Below are 19,786 nucleotides of genomic sequence, written 5' to 3' on the forward strand. Positions count from 1 at the left end.
GTAGCTATTTATTGTTAGCATTATTCTTCCGACGTCTGATTTCTTTTTAATTATAAGAAATGCGTTTTTCTAAGGTACATAAACTTTTGGGATTGACTGTATAGCCAATACATCCTTAACTTTTATCTATTTTAATATAGCCTCGTCTTTACTTACCTGATTTTAATAGCCACTGATATGAAATTTGATTTTCTTTTAGGACAATGGCTCTCGAACTTGGTCCTTATAATATTCGAGTAAATACAGTAAATCCTACAGTGATCATGACAGAAATGGGGAAGTTAGGATGGAGCAAACCGGAAAAGGCACAGACCATGTTGAGTAAAATTCCATTGGGTAGATTCGGTGGTAAGTAATTAAGTCGATTCGTAGATAAGAGTTTCCTTGTGTGTTTACTGGTTTTATTATATTGCATTTGCAGAGGTGTCCGAGGTGATTGATGCGGTAGTGTACCTGTTAAGCGATCGTAGCTCGATGATTAATGGTGTCAATCTTCCGGTGGATGGTGGATTCTTGGCATCTTGAATCTCAACGAAGCAGTTGCAATTTTATTATCTAAATCCAGTTAAAGACATCTGCATCAAATAAAAACTACTCTTCCCTCCGAGACTCATTTGTCTTTTGTATTAAAAAAAAGTTTCGTCAATAAAGACGACGGGAGATTTAAGTTAGGGATAAAACAGGAAAAGAAAAACATAGTTATTCGTTTATCTCGTTTAATTTAAAAAATGCCTCGTTTCTTCTTTTTTTTTATTATTTAACTAGAATTTGGCGAGCGACCGGCGGGGAGCGCCGAGAAACGGCGAACGACGCTCGTCGCTGAAAGAAAACTCGTTATTCTCCGAAAATATTTGAGACGAGCCACGGATCCGTTTCACCAGGGCTCCCCGGCCGTCGCCATTTCCGGTCTAAAACAAACAGTTTCGTTTTCGGCTCTTCCTAATCGGTAATTACACGAATTCCTACAGTGAACATAAAAGTGGCGGAGAAAAACGCGAAATCAGACTGCCTGTACGGAAGGAGACGTTCAGAGAACTGATCAGACACACGTTGCATTTTGACTCGACTCTCGTACACGCTCGACTATTCGCGCCGGCTTTCGCGGTCGACGCTACGAGCGTGGCATTTCTTTTCAAATTAACCCTTTATGCCAGCGATTCTTAATCGTTTCGCAACCACTCGACGAAAATGAAACGATATGTTGTAAGTAAAAAAAAGAGAGAGGAGGAAAGAAAGGTGAATGTGACAAGTAAACCGGACAATCCATCATTTTCGCTTCTCTCAAAGAGATACTGTATCTCCTCGCATCGTGTTACGTGTATAAAAAATTAATTACAGACCAGCAGTTTGTTTCTTCCGTTCGAACTTCAAAAAATACATGATTACACGTCGCAGATTAAGAATCACTATCCTACGGTTCGATAAGGGTACAAGTATTAAAATCGGTTAAACACGTAGAAACGTTGTTTGCTCGATGCACCATCGTACGCTGCGCTACTCGGTATCTCCAGAGAATTCGGCGTTTATTAAATAGCTGCCTATTATTTTGATTATTATTTCCTGCCACCCGTGAAATCGCGCGTCTCCGTCGTTCATGGTGCCGTCCGCACAGATCTACGCCCGTTACATAAAGGATTAACTTCGAAGCAACGTGCGCCCGGCTACCAAAAAAGAAGAAGACGAAAAAAGAAAAGGAAGTTACTTCGAACACCGGAAAAGAAACTTGGTACAATTCACGCAATGCTCGCTGCATTTGTGGTTACACTGATAATAACTGATAGACGAACAAGCAAACGGACAACGACGATCATCGATTTTTTCTTTTCCTTGTTTTTCTTCTTTTTTTTTTACAATTGCACTTCAGTTTAGGAGTTAACGAACTCACATCGAGAATGCTGAGATATTTGCAAGCTTAATTTTCATTATTCCCGATCGACCCACTGGAGAATTCCTTCGTTCCTCCGACCGGAAATCGCCACCGGGAGGAGGGAGGAAGTACGACGATTATCTCGTACAAAAAGAAAAAAATTCCTCTTAAGGAGGAAAAAGTAGCGTGCCAGTGGGTCGACGATCGTAGCCACGAATGATAGATTAAATATCCGCAAATTTATACTTCGTTCTCTTTTTCTTTCTCGTCGCTCATACGCAATAACAATACCACGTTACTTTCTCTGCTATCATCTTTTTTTTCAAACCGTGTATTTCGATCAAGCGCAGGGCTGTTTCTCGGATTAAATTATTTTTTTCTCTCTCTCTCAAATTGTACGCTCTCTTGCCATCCTCGAACATCGTACACGCACAACACACGCGACTTAGAAAAACTTTAAAGACGCGTGTGGTGAAAAGCGTCGATGTTATATTCGTTCTTTTTCTTTTTTAAGTCTATAGCGAGAACTCGACTCCAAGGAAAGAACGAAGAGAGGGTCCTTAGAAAGGAAAGATCCGATTAGCACAATTGAACAACACACTCGGACTCGTTTACGCTCGCCGTTCCGGATATTATAGGCGTTCGCCACCACATACTTCCGCCAAACGGACTACAAACTCGACGATTAAATCCGTGGGTAGCCTAGACGCTTAGTCGATCAGTTAGCCGCTCGTGCTTTTTTTCATCAACCTACAAAGAAAGAAAACCGTGAATGCAAGCAAAGGCCGAGTCTCAAAGATGGCAAGAGTTTTTGTTGTTGTTTTCTCTATAATTTTTTGGCTGTATGCTTGATGAAAAAAAAAACGGGAAAAAAAAATTGTATCAGAGTGCAACGAAAGCCAGAAACATCGTACGTCCCCCTATGGGTTTTCTCTTGTCACACGTGGGAAAACATCGTCTCACATGCACGCAGCCACGACTCGCTTTCTCTCGATTCTTCTCACATGAGCAACATTCTTCCCATCTTTCAATCTCTTTTCCTCTCATCACGTAGAACGAGAGACCGATACGCTAGTACAATGTACAAAAAAGTAAAATAGTGAAATGAGATAAGAGAAGAAAATGAAGGCAACGAACAAGCCACGAAGCAGCTCGGATCGCGACCGACTGTGACAATTTCTATAATTTCGTCCGCCGTTGCACACGCAAAGGCGGTTTTATAGTACTCCTCCTCTCGCCCGGTGTTTGCTTCGTTCTCCTCGGTCACCTTTTTCACTCGATTGTTCATTTCTCGCTTCCCATTGTTCCGTTGCGTATCGTCACACATATTTGTTACACGCGCTAGTATTAGTACAGTAAGGTATCGAATAGATTTTCTTGTGAACCTTATACACCAAGAGAACATTATCCATCATCGACAAACACGTGCGCGCACAGACGCATACACCGTTCTCACATATTATCTCATAGTCATCTCTTTCACCGTCGGGTAAAGGATAGTAATTGTATATACATATACAGTGATCATTCGCAAATCGATACAATTTCGATTACTATTTACTTAAAATACGATTGATCGCGAATTATAATACCACGATGCCGTGATCGTCGTGACGCCTGGTAAAATCTTCGTACCGTGCTGCGCTTTTGCTTTTCTCTCCGCTGTTCGTTTCGAAATGTCTTCTACCTCCGTTTGAACGAGCCTCGCTTGGATCCAAAGGCGCGAGAAGATTGAGAAGATCCACTAGGCCGAGTATGATCAAGCGCGCACAGATCATTTCTCTTTATCGCTTCTTTTTCTCGTTTTGCATCTTTCTTTCTTATAAATTTACTTCTGTCAGAAGGATCGACGCTGCCGACTAGCTAGCTTCCGTCAGTCCACGCCAACGACTTTTCTCACCGCGCGCTAAAATCTCACGCTAACGCCCACCTCGCCAGCAGCGATTCAACAAATTATACACTATAAATTCCTACGTTTTATTGACGACTTTATAATACTGTCGAATGGCTGCGCGACGGGGTCGGCTCCTACTGTTTCATGAAAATATTCTTTTCGTAGATTTCAACGCGCCTCGCGTATGGCGCGAACTGTTTTATCAAAAGGAAAGGGAAAAGGGGAAAACGATGTGTCTCCTCTCGTCGCACTGGCATCGATCACCTCGAGAAGGGTGTACCTCGTTTCATTTTCAGGCGAGGACCTCGCGTCTTTGCCATGGTCGAAAAGGAAACAACGGATCGTGATAGAACTGATTCCGTACGTATCATTCAGTCGTCATAGAGAACGCTAGGGCTTCCGTTTGCGCTGGCAGTGTTTGTTGCCTCTGAGTCGAAGCTCGGAAACGAATTCTTAATTCGACAGGCCAGGAACCATCCAGTCTCCTCGATGGTCGCGACCGAATCAAGGATGTTCTCCCGAGAGAGAAAATAATCATTAGTGGTAAATGGAAAGAAACGATGAAAAACATCGACATCATGTTAATCGAATAACAACCGCGTATATCTAAGTATTACGTGACTTCGATACAACGAATATTAATATAAAATTTACGATTATCTTACAATTAGAATAATAAGGATCACCGTGTAATGTTTCCTAACAACAATTACTAATCATGTCTCTAATAATATCAATACAAACGAATACATCGTAAGATTTATTAGTTGTCAAAAAGCATACGACGCACGAAACAATAACTGTTGATCCTCTGCGCTTACAACGATTCAGATTTCTTTTCGACATACCTTGAAACCAGGGGGAAAAGAATACTATATTACTACTAGGAGTTGCTGTGCTATAATTCCTTCTAAAATGTAACAAAATACGAAACTGGGTTAAAGGAAGGTAAAGCTTAGAATTACGTACATCTTTTCCTCGCACGCTCGATACCTTTTAGGTTTATCCTTGTTCTCTCTTTTTTTTTTTTTGTTATTCGACTTTAAAGCTTAACCAGATCGGACGCGGGCGTGGAGGACTCGTGAGATGATAAGGGAACGGAAGGGAACGAAAACGAAAAATGTGATGGGAATTTCGCGATACGCAGAGAACCATGCGATGAATCCATCGTTTCCATTCTTCCCTCATCGTCGAACGAAGAGACTTTTTTTACTTTCGTTTTATTCCACTCCCGTCTCGAGTAGATCGCTGCGAATTAAACTGTCGTTTTATACAAGTCACAACATAGTAGTAAATAGTGTATGGGTGTGGTGTTCGTGTATACGTGTGTGATTAGCGATAGTAGCAGCGATAATAATGATAGTAATAGTTGGTAGCAGTTTAATTAGTTAATAGTTAATTGATAATAGTAATAATAATAGCAGTAGTAGTACCCTATGAAAAAAATACATAGAAAAACACGTGTCGGCATAAGATATATATATATTTATGTAATATATATATATGTATATAATCCTCTTTTTTTATATCACGCTTTTTTGTTTTTCACTTTTCGTTTATGCTATGCGGCCACGTTACTTTATACAAGACAAAGTTGATCGAGGGAGGAGGAGGGATGCGAGAGGAAGTGGATGATGAAGAATATGAAGTATCAGATTTGGAGCGACGGCGCAGGTGATTATGTGTAATTTCGTTAGTTCTGTAGATTAACTGATTTCAGATGAGATACGCATATTCTTTGATTTGATTCAAATTTCGTAAACAGCGTAGATGGTTTATAGATAATTCTGTACAAATAGTAATTTCCCAAATTTATGAATTCATAAATTTGCTTCTGAAACTAACATCTCAATCAGTGTCACTTCTTCGTCATTCAATGAGTATAAATAAAATGATGAATTGAGTTAAAAGAGGGCTTAGGTGTGGAATGACGATCAAAATTTCGTTACGCAAACGAATGAATAATTAGACACTTATTCTCTTTATAAGAGTGTTTCATAAATGGTGGGCAAAACTTCAAACGTTACGCAAACGAATGAATAATTAGACACTTATTCTCTTTATAAGAGTGTTTCATAAATGGTGGGCAAAAATTGTGCGGTGCGGTGCGACGTCTTTCGAGCCGACCGTGAAAATTTGCCATCAAGTTTACAGCATATACTAAAAGCGTGTAAAAGCCGGAGATATCGAGGGGCCCCAGTGAAATTTTGTCGAAACTCGGGAGATCAAAGACCAGAAGGTCGATTTTATGGCCTTTGCATAAATATAATTAAAACGCGAGCCTACTCTAATATAACTCTTTTGTCTTCTCTAAAAATAAGCATTAGGAATCTATTCCTAAAGTGTTACCCACCATTTACGAAACACCCTGTATACCATCGATCGCTAGGTTCATCTGAACAAAAAATTTGAATCAAATTAATCGGTGGATTTCTCTCGCAAATCAGTCGTCCTTGGCAAGTTGCGAAATAAAAAAAGAAATGCACATTTCCTAAGAATAATAATTACTTATAATTCCCGTTTTCCTCGCGTTTCTCTTTCGGACACTTTCACGCTCGTCCCTTTTATCCTCTCTCCCTTCTTACTCTGATTTTACTGCACTCGCACATTCGACGAAATCTCAATAGTAAAGGCAATCTTCAGTTTACGCTAAGAAACTCGGTTTCCGGTGAACGTTTCGACTTGCGGCCTATCCATTCGTTTCCCGTCACGTGTAACGGACTTCCCGACCGTTTAAAAATTATTCAACACCGTATCACGTACGCAAAAAGCATAATAATGATCAAAAGTCCGGATCGTCGCGCAGCGAGGAAAATGACAATTTTTACCGGATACAGAATCGCACGTACTAACAATAATTACTTCCCTGAACGGAAATCCGAGAATGACACCCCATCCTCTCCTCTGCCCGCGTCCGAGCACACAAATTTCGCATTCATACGTAAGTCGAAATGCAAGCTCATACAGTCGAGGAAGGACATTCGCACAGGGTACACGATGAACAGAGTTTAGTACCATTTACCAACTATCTCCGTTACGAAATCACCCTAATTTAGCGAACACGCTTCTATATTTCATTCTTGCATTACCCATCGGTAATCTTGAACGGTACTAAACTCAAAGGATACGCCCGTCTCTCGCTCTCGTCCGGCCGTATCGTACAAAAAGGATGAGAACGAGGGACGCGGCGGCAGGGCGAGAAGTACTCGTCAAGATAGAAGCTCGCAAGGTTCAATTGCTCGTTTCCCCGAGCAACTTCTCTGAATTTTTGCGATGTTCGCGAGTCGATAGTTAAAAAAACGAAAGATAACGGGGTTCGAGCGCGAAGCCACGAATTGTACAGTACGCTAATTGTCTCTTAACCACTACTCCTCTCTTAACTAGCACAACCGATTTTACTTGGATTTACCTTACAGCTTTAGTCGTCTGATCTCTTTTCTCTGCAGTTCGGCAAATAATCCCGCTATATACAGGTTCTGTACGACCGTCGAGAGCGCAAACGCAATGGATCCTGACTCGGAGCAGTCTCCTTCGAGTTGGTCTCACAGGTAATCGGATCGTGCGAACGGTTCGACTTGACTTTCGCGGTTCTCTCCGGCTGGTTTTGCGCGTTCGCAATTTTCGTCCGAGACCCGTCTTCCAGTCTCCGATGCCGATTTTGTCTATGTACAAATCGTGCTTTAGGATGAGGAGAATAATCTACACGTTTTATACAGTGCGCTCGATCGCCGGTTCCTCCGATCCACGTCGATCGTAAACCTAAGGACCAGAGACTCGAGCCTAATCCGAAAGGGAGTCTCAAGAACTATTCCGATTTACGATATTCGCAAGGGACAGTCCTAGGGAACGAGTGACCTATTAGTGCCGTAGTCGGAAGTGCGAAGTATAGAGAAAAGTATGTAAAAGCTGGGTGCCCCAGCGGATCCCGCTGATTTCCGACTATGGCACTGATTTTCATGTGCTCGCTGCCTTCGAAGCCCCTTAAAACGTTACTGGTCGCTCGTCTCTTACAGCTGTCCATTGCAAATATTGTAAGTGGGAATACTCCTTTAGGCGAAAGGGTATCTGACAGAAGGACGCATGGTCTCCAAGAATACAAACAATTTTCGCTTAGTTTCTCAAAATCACAGCGACGAAAATTATCCATATGTACCATAATCGAATTCGCGTACTGTACACTCGCAATTAATCCTCAAGATCATTAAAACTCCATACAGCGCATCGTTCTTCTATCTCTAAACAACGCCTCGTGGAAGGATCCTCTCGGTGCAACGAGTTCGTTCGCGAATTATCATATCGCAGCACACGTTTCAAGATCGTCAGCTTCGTGATTGACTCGGACACCAAGATTTGCCTTTCATCGGATGGCGTCTTTTCAGCTTTGGTAAAGTCAAGCACGTCTTCTTCACCGCTTCGATCTAACATTTCGTCCGAAGCTATTTCTCATTAACGATCGTGCTCCTATGGATGCACCAATCGACGAGAAGCTCCACGAGTTACGAATTCCACTTTTAGTTTAAAAAGATCGTTCCGATCTTTGGATAGAATTCGGCTGACGTCTCTCATCGAATTGGTCATTATAATGATGACATTGCCCGCGATGATCATTCTTGTCGACATTATCGAAAGAGAGATGGTGACGACGAAGACGAGTGTAAGAAGAAGAGTTGATTCACTTGTGTTGACTGCTCGTCAAATCCGATGAGGCCGTTTCATTGGTGCTTTTGGAATAAGACACACGAAATACGGACGTTAGCGCATCGCGAAACACGACCGAGACCTTTGCTCTCTCCTCCTCTGTCTCTCCTCCTCTCTGGTGTTCAGCCCGTTTCTCCGTCTCTCTTTGTCCAGTTCATTCCCTGCGCAGTTTTCTCAACAGAATTTTAATCACCGACTCTTTACATCTATTTCCTGTCTCGGCGTCCGCTTTTTTTTTACACACGTTTCATAGTCGCGAGTCGTCGTTCTTGTTCCTTTCTCTTTCCCATTCAAGAAATCGTCGGTTCCACGAAGGAGTCGCGTGTCTCGTTCGACGGACGTCTCCTCCTTTCCACGGATGACGATACGAAAGCAGAAGTCGATCATTTTGAAAATGGATGAACGAAGTGTCGGGAGCAAATCTTTGATTCGAGATAAGGCGAGAGAATACGCAGTCTATCGTGTGGTGTCTGATGTGGTGTACAAGACGTGGTAGAACCGAACGCTCGAAAGCAAAGGATTCGAGAAGCGAGAGGCTTTATAATTCCGAGGCTCGCGCGACAGGGCTACCGAGAGAGGTCGGAGAGAAGGATCGCAAAGCGAACACGCCTTCCTGCTGTTCTTTTAGTTATTTGTTTTTGTTTCGTTTTGCACGATTTTCGTTTTCTCTATGCTTTTTGATCCACGACTTTTCAGTTTTTTTGCGCCGGTGTTCGTTACCGTGGCACAGGAGATTACTTTCGCCCCCTCTTTGCCTATTTTTGCGATTTAGAATTAGTGTCTTAGCTTTCGGTTACCTGCAAAAAAAGTCAACGAAAGAACATAAAGCGGAGTTCCACTGAGTCTCGATGCCGAATTTTGTTTTTGCTCGTTTCTTTTTTTTTTCTCTCTCTCTCTACGATGTTAAATAGACGCGACTCAAGGAGAGTGAGAGACAGAGAGGGAGAAATAGAAGAGCGTAATATGAAAGTAATGAAAATAAAGAAAAGGAACGTGCATGCGTGCATGCGCTTATCTCGTACGTTGGAATCGGTCTACTCAATGCAAACGATTTTCTAATCGTTATCATGAAGATAAGAGCTTCCCAAATAATTAAGAAATAATTATGATTCAACGTTAGGCAATCGTGATCTCTGCTAAAAGTGATATACGATACATCAATTTTCTTCAATAAAGATTCATCAGATGTGAATGAATTTTGAAAGCTACTAAACGTATCTACGAATTAATCAATAAGATTGTATGAAGCAAGTAGCTAAATCTCTGCGATAACGGTAAGCAGATAATTACTGTCATAAAAGATAATTGTATCCCGTTTACTATAACTGTATCAGCTATCTGTTAAGCAAAAGATGATTAGACCGTTTAAATGGTACCGACAAGATATTCACAGACATCAAACAGTTTAAAAATCGTAATAAAACAACGACTACCAATTGGAACGTCATCCTGTACAACAGATTGCTTGTAAATAATTCATAAAAAACGATGTTAACTTAGATGTATATTATTAGGGATCGATAACTCGTGAACTATTCAACTGTTTTATAGATAATTCGTATGATCGTGTGGTAAACGCGTAATTAAATAACAGTCTGTAGCAAAAGTTACATCATGTATCCAAACGATAAAAATGTGGTAACCAGTTGCCAGACGGAGTTTCGTAATCATCCAGTCGGTGATCTGGCTTCCCTCTCTTTTTTCGTTACGCTCTTATTCGCGACACGTGCTGGTGAATATCGTTCGTAAGCTAAACACGAAAGTGCTTTCGTAACTGGGCGATTCGATGTTCGATTTCCTTCTTCATCTCGGATATTGGGCATCCCGATCGGCGTAAACGTTTCGCACATCTTCTCAAGATCATTCACCAGCAGGGGATGGAAACGTGTGATCGTGTGAAAATTTATTGATTGATAAAGAATCTTGATTGCCAGGCGTTATCATTAAACTACAGATTTTTAGACAAAATTTGTAATGTCAATCTAGGAAATGCAATTCAGATAGGAACTTCTTTTGCTCTTGGAAACAAGAATATGTACTTCATCCTTTGTACGTATGTTCTTGCATATTGAAAAATTGGACGTTTGAACTTTCTATACAAAGTGCCCGTTTACTGGTTATAAGATAGATAAGAGACGCATTTCACGATGTGATGTAAGGAAAACTGATCCCAGTGCAGCCGATATACAGCAGGCAACAGATTTGAACATTGCATTTGGAAATAATTCTTGCAGTCCTGCAGTTTTTTTAAATTAGCCAAACATTTATTTTGACGATGTCCTTCCCAAACAACAAAAAACTATGAGCTCCCTCTCCTCTCTCAACTTCTCCCAGGATCCCTGATGGATCGAGAGAGAACCATGCCACGGTATCAAAACACCAAATCTACCAAAAAAAGTGACCTGCCAAATTAGAGCTAAATGCAACTAACACTGACATCCATTATCGAGATCTATTTAGTTTGCAAGCAAACGAATCTCTCTAGAATGAACCACAGTTCAGATTAAAAAAAAAAGAATTGATTTACGCAACTGTTCTTCGAGAGTCTACATATGTGTGCGTACATATCGATTATGAAATATGCTCGAAGCCAGAATGCTTCCTTTTATTTTACATGGAACTTTTCGACGTGTCCGAGAACTCTTTTGATCGTGGTCCGACGACGTTAAAAAGCGTAAACGAAAGAAAGAGACGTGGCGAATGTGCAAGATAAAATGAAAACGCCGTAGACGCAATAATCGAGATCGTGTCCGCTTGAATGACTCTTCAGACAGCCGTGAAAAACCGTGACCTGATAATACAAACTCGTAATACCCCGGTTTCAAGAGATCATTTGAAAATTTCGCTCGCGATGCGATGGCTTGCATGTACTCTGTGCAACGCTTCATGCAATCACTAAACGACAGCACCAAGTGTAACAAGCTCGATGTAATTCATACAAGTATGTACCAAAACCAAGTAATATAAAATGCTTATGTTCACAAGTGGCACAAGTGTGGTCGATCGTACGGTGCAATCGTAGCGACGAACGAACCCGAACATTTGATCATTCACACTCGTCAAAGTTTAATCTTCACGCTGCATAAATTATTCTTTACATCGAATTTCCTGAATATGTACAATTTTAGAGGAAAACAGGAATTGTTGCTTAGCGTAAAGATTAAAATTGAAATATTAAGATATCGTAACGAATAAAATTAAGAATAAGAATTAAACGTTCGCTGTAACAACAACTTACAAAAAGGAAAAATTTGGTGTTAATAGTGTGAAAAAGCTTCCGCGGACACCAGGATATTAAAGAATCGTGTATACACACGTTGGTACAATTAAGAGAGAACCGAAGTAAGACAGTTAAAGACCACTCCCTAAAATTGCTAGCAGAGCGAGTTATACTTAGGTGCTTTATCTGCAATAAGACGTTTCTGGCGTAATAATAGCAACTCACTTGGTCTTCGGTTGCATCTCTCCAGCAATTGCATCCCTACGGTGCGACCTCATACTGACCCTTCGCTCCTGGCCTCCCGTGCCCGACGCTGAAAGAGATGATCAGAAAACAAACGATACATCAATCGGTCTTTTTACAACCAAATCATTTCATTAATTTATAGCTGTATCGCGTCAAATGATAAAATCATTTAAAATGCGGTCCCTGGGCATTCCGATTTCTTTCTTATCTCTCAAGATTTCTACTAATATTTAGTTCCATTTAATAATATAAGCTAAGAGCAAAGAAATTACGGTCATCTCGACTATTTAGAAGATTTGACTCCTCGCGTACGGATATTTACGCCCACGTAGCGTAGCGAAAAACGAGAGAAATAACTGACAAAAAGAGATCAACACTGGCATTACAAAAGAGCGCTTCTCATTGTTAAGTGGCTGCAGTACGCATGTTATGCCTAGCATACGCGAATCTTGCGTCACGTACGAGATAAGTTTCTAGACAATAGGCCCCGTTCGAGAACCATGACGAGCAAAAAGTATAGTTTAGGGAATGATTACAATATCTTGTTTTATACTATGCGAACGGTACGATTTCAGTATACGAAAAATGATAATCGTCAAGCGTAATAAAGCTGCACAGATGTATTTATGTATATCGCGGAGCTTCCTTTAATTCTATCGATTATTTTACCAGGTATCGAGTTTAGATTGAAAATAATAATAACGCGTTTCCTTCTTGGCTAGACGACGCGGACTAAAGAAAAATCGATGCTCAAGGTATTCAAACGCGGTATTGTATAGCCTTTGTCATGCCTTTTCAACGAAACACGGTTGTAACAATAATGGTCAACCTTGAGGATCGGAATTCATATAGAAAATCACAGTTATTCTCAACTGTTCTTTATCCTTAAATCGAATGATGCGAAAAACATGATTTTAGATGAAATTCGACTCGATCGACGAAATGCAATTCCAATTATTTTCGGTTTGCGAAGAACTATAGACGATCAGATGATATAGGAGAGAACAATTTTTCACGCTTGGCAATTGAAATGGAAAAATGTCGGAAACGAACGCGAAACAAACGTCTGTATGCCTTCGTGAAGAGAGATGATGCGATAAAATCGAAATAAAAAAATGATTATTCACGATCGAAGTTGAGTTTTAACGAACGCTGCAACAATTTGGTTTTTCCATTCAAGCCAAGTGAGAAGAAAATTTTGACGAGGATTGTCGACGAATGTTATGTGGTGAAATAAATAAAGAGACCAGTCCTTGAATGGAAAAACATTTATTTGCTACTTTCTCTTCATCATCATTATCGTCGCTATCAAGTAAAACAAAAAACAGGATGATTACAAATAGATACGCAATCGCGAAGACTCTCTGGATGAGACAGAAAAACGGATGGAAGGAAGATGAGAGAGAACGAAGTAAGTGAAAGAGACAAAAATATACATGTACGTGATCAAGTAATAAAAACAAAAATAATAATGCTTCAGCGTTTGCTAGGAAGTCGTCCAGTTTAAAACTTTTCGAGCATAAAATAAGTCTTCGAGACTGCGATTCGCGTGGTTATAGGAAATACGTAAAACTATACACTAGAGTGAGTGGCAGTAAAATAAGAGCGGATGTATTTTTTTGGCGCCAGCTTTCTTCTAACAAATTGTAGGACAATTAAAATCTATGAACGTATGAGAGGTTTAGATGCGAATAGATGAGTATAATGCTCTTGAAATGTATCGTACACAACGGGGGTTACTGCAAAAACCGATTGGTTTGTTGTATGAAACGTTGGTAACTAAGACAGCAATTCCTTTTTGCAACAACCCCATAATAAATGATTCGATAATGAAATTATGTGAAGATCGATCCTTGGCGCCTAATCCTCTCATGTAAAACAATTCTCATTTTCTTCATCGCACCGGGACACGGATAAACAAAACATTCTCCTCAAATTTTTAATTTTCAGTGTATCCGAAATCCAATTTTCCTTATTTTTCTTTATTTTAATTTTCCTCAGAGTTATATTGGCTGTTGTACTTTCTAGTCTCGAGTATAAGAATATTTTTTCCCTCTCTTTCCAAGAACCGTTGGCAAACATTAGTGCGACAAGAACAAGATACGTGAACGATTACAATATTCAAGAAGCTATATCGTGGTAAAACAATCGAAGGGAGTCGAACAGGAACCGTAAATGATTAAATAAACGAACGTAATAGTGTCTGGTAAAGCTATCGATTAATTACGATGAGAGTACCTCTTACCATGAACTCTTTGATAGGAGAATATGATTTCGATCGTTCAATTACTTACAAAAAACCTTTACCCATTATAAACTTAGGCCAAACCACCGTGCTCGGCCCAAACCTGGCCCTCGCAGCCGTAGCAGCATATGCAGAGAAAAATATCAAAAAGTATACCCTTTAAAATACCGTGCAATATACCGTACCCCACAGATTCATTCGACTGCTTAGAATGACTCAAAGCGTCCAAGTTCGCTATAGTAACCACCCAATCAACAAACTGCTCTTTCTTTTCGGTACCGACCACTTCTTGCAATTTCTGAGGAACATCATTCTCAGCGACTGACTTGAGTTTCTCCGTGTCGTTCTTTTCCGGTGGCATGTTAATGATATTTTTATCCGGCGTTCTACCTTCCCCGTCCGTTACACGAAACGAACTGCCCTCGGACAATGCTATAGTTTCTTTCCGATTTTTCTGATCCGAAATTATCACATGTTTAATCGTATCATCGGACTGGAGACAGAGGTTCTTTCGATTGTTCAAGCCTAGCTCGTTCTTATTGGTACTATCCAACTTAGAGAAAAAATTGGAATTGGACTGATTGTTAGGACGACTGACTGGCAAATCTGAAGCATGCTCGAGGACATCGTCCTTGTCGAGTCGGTGTAAAAAATACTCGCACTTCTCCCGACCGCTTGGCGGCCGTTCGTATTTATTTCGTCGCTTGATTCTGCGCTGCATGAGTAAAAAATGCCAGCTTCTTCGAACACGCTGAAAGAAATTCGGCCGCTTTCGCGCTTTGTTCGCGGACGAATCCATGGACTTTTTTGACTTCTGGGACGAATCGAGGCTTCTTTGTTTCCCGTGAAAAAACGCTTTCGGCTGTTCCTCGAACAGCAAATCTAAACTTTTCGAATCTTTCGCGGACAAATCGATGCTTCTCTCCAACGACTCCAAGCTTCTGTGTGCTTTCTCCTTATTATTGAACGAGAAGTTTCTCTTTTTCTTAGCTGACGCCTCTTGTAACAGCTCGCTGCTGCTTATCTTGAATATCTCGCCCTCCTTCTCGAGGAATTCTACGTTTCCGGAGTCGCGACGACCGTCGTGGTGTCTACCGCCAGCCGCGGGACCTTTTTGCTTCTTGTCGTCGTATTCAGCGCCGCCTTTGTCTTTCTCTAAGCCACCGAAACAATTCAACGAGCCACCGGATACCGCGACATCGTCCACGTGATCGGTCTTTTTCTCATCGTCTGTTATACGATCGAACATCATCACATCGCAATTTGTGTCCTTTGTGTCTTTATACAATTGAAAAATGCAGCTTAGCTTGTCTGATTGACGAAAGGACCTATTCGGACTACCGATTCTATCGAAATGCAATGTATTCGCTACACACCGAGACACATCACTATACGGTTCGACATGGTTCGAGAGTGGTTCACAGGTTCCTATACTAAGGCCGGCAATGTCCAGGGACCCTACTTCCGGCGTTGTTCTAGCCGGCGACGATTTGAACGTACTGAACTGACACGGATTCGCGCGTATTGCCGTTTCGCTATCTGTAAACTGCGAGTGTCCGACTACTAGCTGCTGCGTTTTTCGCTCGGTTATAGCCTGCTGTTGGCTAGAACATAATTTTGGATACAACTGTGGTTTACCTTGAAGATCCCTCTCCTGATTGTCCTGATCGCGAAGAGCTTCTATCGCTTCGCGTTTCTGCCGCATGTTTCTCAGATTCGTGGTCGTTCCACCTACGGTCTGGCCCACCGCTACCTTTGATATGTTTGGCATACACTGCCGTGTATAGGGCCTGCAACGAAAACGCGATAAAAGATTTAAGATCAAATATCGTTCGGTTTAAATAACTAACAATCGCTTCAAGGTTTCATTTCTATCGTAAAAAATGACCATTTCCCGATTCATTGACCCAGCCGCTAAGAATAGGACGTACTGGATAATGAAATGACTATACGCTATTTATACGCATGAAAGGATGGCATAGTGGGAAGACGCGATTGCCAGCGTTTTCACGCTGATCTCATATTCAAATGGTCAACGATTCGTAGATACTATTGCCATAGTGCAGACACTAACCTGGATCGATGTTCCTGATCGTTATTGGTCCCAGAAGGCAGCGCCGCGTTCGTGTGTTGCGGCTGCATCGGTGTTTGTTGTGTCGAGGACAAAGTTTGTTGCCTCATATTGCCAAATTTCATCATATTCCAATCGAATACGTAGTCGTAGGTGAAACCCTGTCCGTGGAACAACGTCCGGAAGAGTTGTCGGAGATACGAATAATCGGGTCTTTCCTCGAATCGCAGTCCTCGACAATACCTCAGGTATGACGCAAACTCTACTGCAATAATAACAGTTTTATATTACGAATGATATCGATTTTATCAACGTCCATACGTAGAAACTCAATACGGTTTCTGCACATGATTAATATAGAAGAACGGGATGATAATTTACCGGGATAACCCTTGCACAGTTCTTCTACAGGTGTGGACATTTTCTTTTCGGAGATACGTTCGTACTTTTGTCTTTTAGTCGCCGCTTTCAAACCTTGCCAGGGTAAGCTACCTCTGTTGAAGTACATGAGAACGTATCCTAACGATTCGAGATCGTCCCGCCGCGATTGTTCAATTCCCAGATGTGTATTTATACTCGCGTATCTATCGATGCATGGAAAAACGAATCTCACTTTAAAATAGGCCAGGATAAATGGAACAGTAAGGGACGTCAATAAACACCAACCTGGCTGTTCCTGTTAAATTCTTGTTTTCTCGATACGGTATGTGCTTGTGAGTACGGCCATCGCGGTATTTTTTAGCTAAACCGAAGTCTATAATATATACGAGATTTCCCTTCTTACCCAAGCCCATCAAGAAATTATCCGGCTTGATATCTCGATGGATAAAGTTGCGACTGTGAATATAATCCGTTCTACTTATCTATAAAATATGAGGAAACAGTTTATTATCTTCAAACAAAAATTTAGGCGTATGAGAGAAACAGATAAAATGTCTTAGAAGTGTGAACACTCTATTCTTGTCTCTATTAGGTAAGATATTTGTGCAGGCGTAGAAAATATGCAGTTCTTTGTTGAAATATTTTACTTGTAAACACAGTTTTGCGAGAGAACCTTGCTTTTGTTGACATCAGAAAGCTGCGTTATCAGTCGACTCGGTTGTTGACTGATAAGGACTATATTGTAATACTTTATTACGACAATAGAAAACAGCATGAGAAGTACTTGCATGTAATCACAATGTGAACTTTAAACCTTACCAACATGAGCCATATGGTTACAATAATGCCATAAATGCAGTTGATGATTTCGTTTAAGTAACATAAAATAAATGTTATGTAAGTAATTATCTGTTTCTCCCATTATAAATCATTCTTCATGAGCTGTATTTTTTATTTAAAACGAAAATTGAAGTTCTTCTCGACATAAAATAAATCATTATTTACCAACTGATCAGCGAGAAGTAACACTGTTTTCAGAGAAAATCTTCTTTGACAAAAATTGAACAAATCCTCCAGTGAGGGGCCAAGTAGTTCCATCACCATTACATTGTAGTCACCTTCTGAGCCACACCATTTTATAGTTGGTATACCAACTAAAATGTCAGAGTAAATGTACGATGCGGTAAGTAAAAATACGTCAAGAAAATTGGAATTGTATTAAGATTTTGTAACCGTATAACAAGACGCGACTACATATCGATATTTTAAAACTTATTAAAAACTGCAAAATAAACGTATCCCAGTTGAAAATAAAAGTTATATAAATAATAAAAACATCGACCGTTATTGATTATTAAAAACTGAACGGAAGTAACGTAAACAATGTTTTAACACGTGTAATTGCGTTTTAAATATATGAACGACGGATATTCTTGAAATCATTCAACTGAAATATCGACGTAAATTATTCAGTTTATAAACCTTGAATATAAATATGCATGTAAACGTTGAAACCTCGGAGTTCCTTATTGTCACAAAGAACAGTGAATGAGGTAGGGGAAGAAAGGAGTAACACGAGGAAAAGGAAGGAGACGAGAGAGGGAGAGAAAGAAGGTTCAGTGGCCACACCAACCAGCTGTCCAACAAACAAAATTCTGACAGTTCACGGCTGACTCGGTGCGACTTCCAAAATGTTCGACGATTCTCGATACCGTGCAGAGGATTAAATAACAAGCGAAAATTCACTTACCACCACTTTGCATCATCCTGTAGAATTTTGATTCTATATGTAATTGTGGATGCCGCGTTTTTATACATTCTAGTTTAATGGCGACTTCCTCGCCGGTGGAGATATTGGTACCTAAAGAACGAGAAAAAGGCCAAAAAGGCCCGGTCACGCAGTCGTAAGGGTGAACAAAGTGAAAAAAAAGAATAAAGGAAACGTGTACGCGCACGGAGGAGTTGGCGCGTTCATGCGCGTCTAAGGGCAAAATATGTAACTGTTGTGCGGGTAGGCGGGTGGATAGTATAATAGCGGTGGGGGGTAGACACGATAAAAGTAAAAGGTGAACGTCGAAACTTGAAAACGTTACCTAGATAAATGTCGCCGAAGGAGCCGCTCCCGATTTTCCGTCCGAGCCGGTACTTATTCCCAACACGTAGCTCCATCGTCCAGCCTCGCGGGGCTCACGAAGAAAAGTAGCACGGGGCAAAAGGCGAGTTTAAGGCAGCCGACTCGAGGAGCGGGCTCTCGGTGGGCTCCCGTTGGTGCGCTTTTAAAACGAGACCTGGCTGCCGTGTTACAAACTGGACAGGGCCTCCATCTTTGGTCGCGTCACCGATCGCAGACCTACAGGCATTTCTTCTTTCTCTCCTCAAAGGAATACTGTTTCTCCGTCGCTGCGATGGCGGTCGCGCTGACGATGGCGCTGCTGTCGTCGTTGTCGTTGTCGTCGTGTTGTTGACGGCGCTGCGATTGCTGCTACCGTTGCTGCTAGACAGAAATCACACCGACTACGACTACTAACCAGCAACGGGCTGTTAAGAGATTCGGCCCTCGCAGGTGGCGGCTGGCCGTTCGTCCTTATATTCGGCGAATTTACTGAACCCGTAAATAAGCCACGGCGAACACTACCGGATCTCGCCAAGTATGTCGATCCGGATAGATCAGCGCGTACCCACCAATGGGAGCACGAACCGCGTAAGGGCATCTGCCCTTTCGCTGCGCGGATCCGCACCGGAGACCGAATGGCGCACAATTATGGCCGTCTAAGATTCACCAATCGTGATACACTTCACTGCGACACTCTTCGTCGCGAGCGCACCTTTTTCTCTTATTACCAACTCTTTATCGAAGTCGCGCGACGTTCAACCAAATTTATCATGGCACTCTCCCGTGTGTCTTTCTTCCTACGTATATACGTATCACTTTCGCTCACTTTCTATGATTTAATGTTATTCAATAAGTCCTATTCTACTGGTGCACGCTCACTGACGCACGCTGACTCGCGAACTCCCGACCGTGACTACCACAACGACGAACAACGAACACGACGAAGAATCACGGAGGCACGGACCAGCACGGACTACGGACGCAAGCGCGAGGCGATGTTTCGACACGCCTGGAAAACTTATGCGTCACCTGGCGAACATCGGTTAAATTA

General features: G+C 41.4%; 2 protein-coding genes across 7 annotated transcripts in view; one reads left to right on the forward strand and one right to left on the reverse strand.

Annotated features, from left to right (window-relative positions):
- The window catches only part of LOC108629443 (L-xylulose reductase), a 3,421-nt gene extending 2,814 nt beyond the window's left edge, over nucleotides 1-607 (forward strand). Inside the window, exons 4-5 of one of the 2 annotated variants that reach the window (XM_018032108.2) lie at nucleotides 200-348; nucleotides 422-525. In XM_018032108.2, the coding sequence (XP_017887597.1) occupies nucleotides 200-348; nucleotides 422-525 (253 nt within the window). Of the gene's footprint in view, nucleotides 1-199; nucleotides 349-421 lie in introns of both variants that reach the window. The other variant, XM_018032109.2, reaches the window with a different exon arrangement.
- Nucleotides 608-702: 95 nt separating this feature from the next.
- Nucleotides 703-19,723, reverse strand: LOC108629442 (casein kinase I). Of its 5 annotated transcripts, XR_003389711.1 has the most exons (10): nucleotides 18,716-19,723; nucleotides 18,373-18,483; nucleotides 17,628-17,776; nucleotides 16,908-17,104; nucleotides 16,623-16,825; nucleotides 16,245-16,506; nucleotides 15,809-15,960; nucleotides 11,905-11,992; nucleotides 7,171-9,256; nucleotides 703-2,617 (listed from the first exon to the last, which is right to left on the reverse strand). XR_003389711.1 is itself a non-coding variant. In XM_018032105.2 (9 exons), the coding sequence occupies exons 1-9, from the start codon at nucleotides 18,789-18,791 to the stop codon at nucleotides 2,590-2,592; spliced, it is 1,266 nt and encodes a 421-aa protein (XP_017887594.1). In that variant the 5' UTR covers nucleotides 18,792-19,723; the 3' UTR covers nucleotides 703-2,589. The 5 variants fall into 5 exon arrangements, 4 of the variants coding, with proteins under 4 accessions (XP_017887594.1, XP_017887595.1, XP_017887593.1 ...); XM_018032105.2 differs by lacking the exon at nucleotides 7,171-9,256; XM_018032106.2 differs by lacking the exon at nucleotides 7,171-9,256 and having other exon boundaries at nucleotides 1,270-5,009; nucleotides 16,245-16,503.
- Nucleotides 19,724-19,786: the final 63 nt, after the last annotated feature.

The sequence above is a fragment of the Ceratina calcarata genome, unplaced genomic scaffold (genome assembly GCF_001652005.2).
Source record: "Ceratina calcarata isolate Rehan_Ccalc_2016 unplaced genomic scaffold, ASM165200v1 scaffold569.2, whole genome shotgun sequence".
Classification (NCBI taxonomy): Eukaryota; Metazoa; Arthropoda; class Insecta; order Hymenoptera; family Apidae; genus Ceratina; species Ceratina calcarata.

Bases quoted from the DNA above. Each gene is read 5' to 3' on its own strand.
- LOC108629442 (XM_018032105.2), bottom strand. From the start codon at position 18,791: ATGGAGCTACGTGTTGGGAATAAGTACCGGCTCGGACGGAAAATCGGG. The intron at 16,826-16,907 runs GTTGGTGTTTAT...ATGCATCGATAG, and splicing joins AATTTAACAGGAACAGCCAG to ATACGCGAGTATAAATACAC. The intron at 11,993-15,808 runs GTAAACCACAGT...CATCTCTTTCAG, and splicing joins TCAGGAGAGGGATCTTCAAG to CGTCGGGCACGGGAGGCCAG.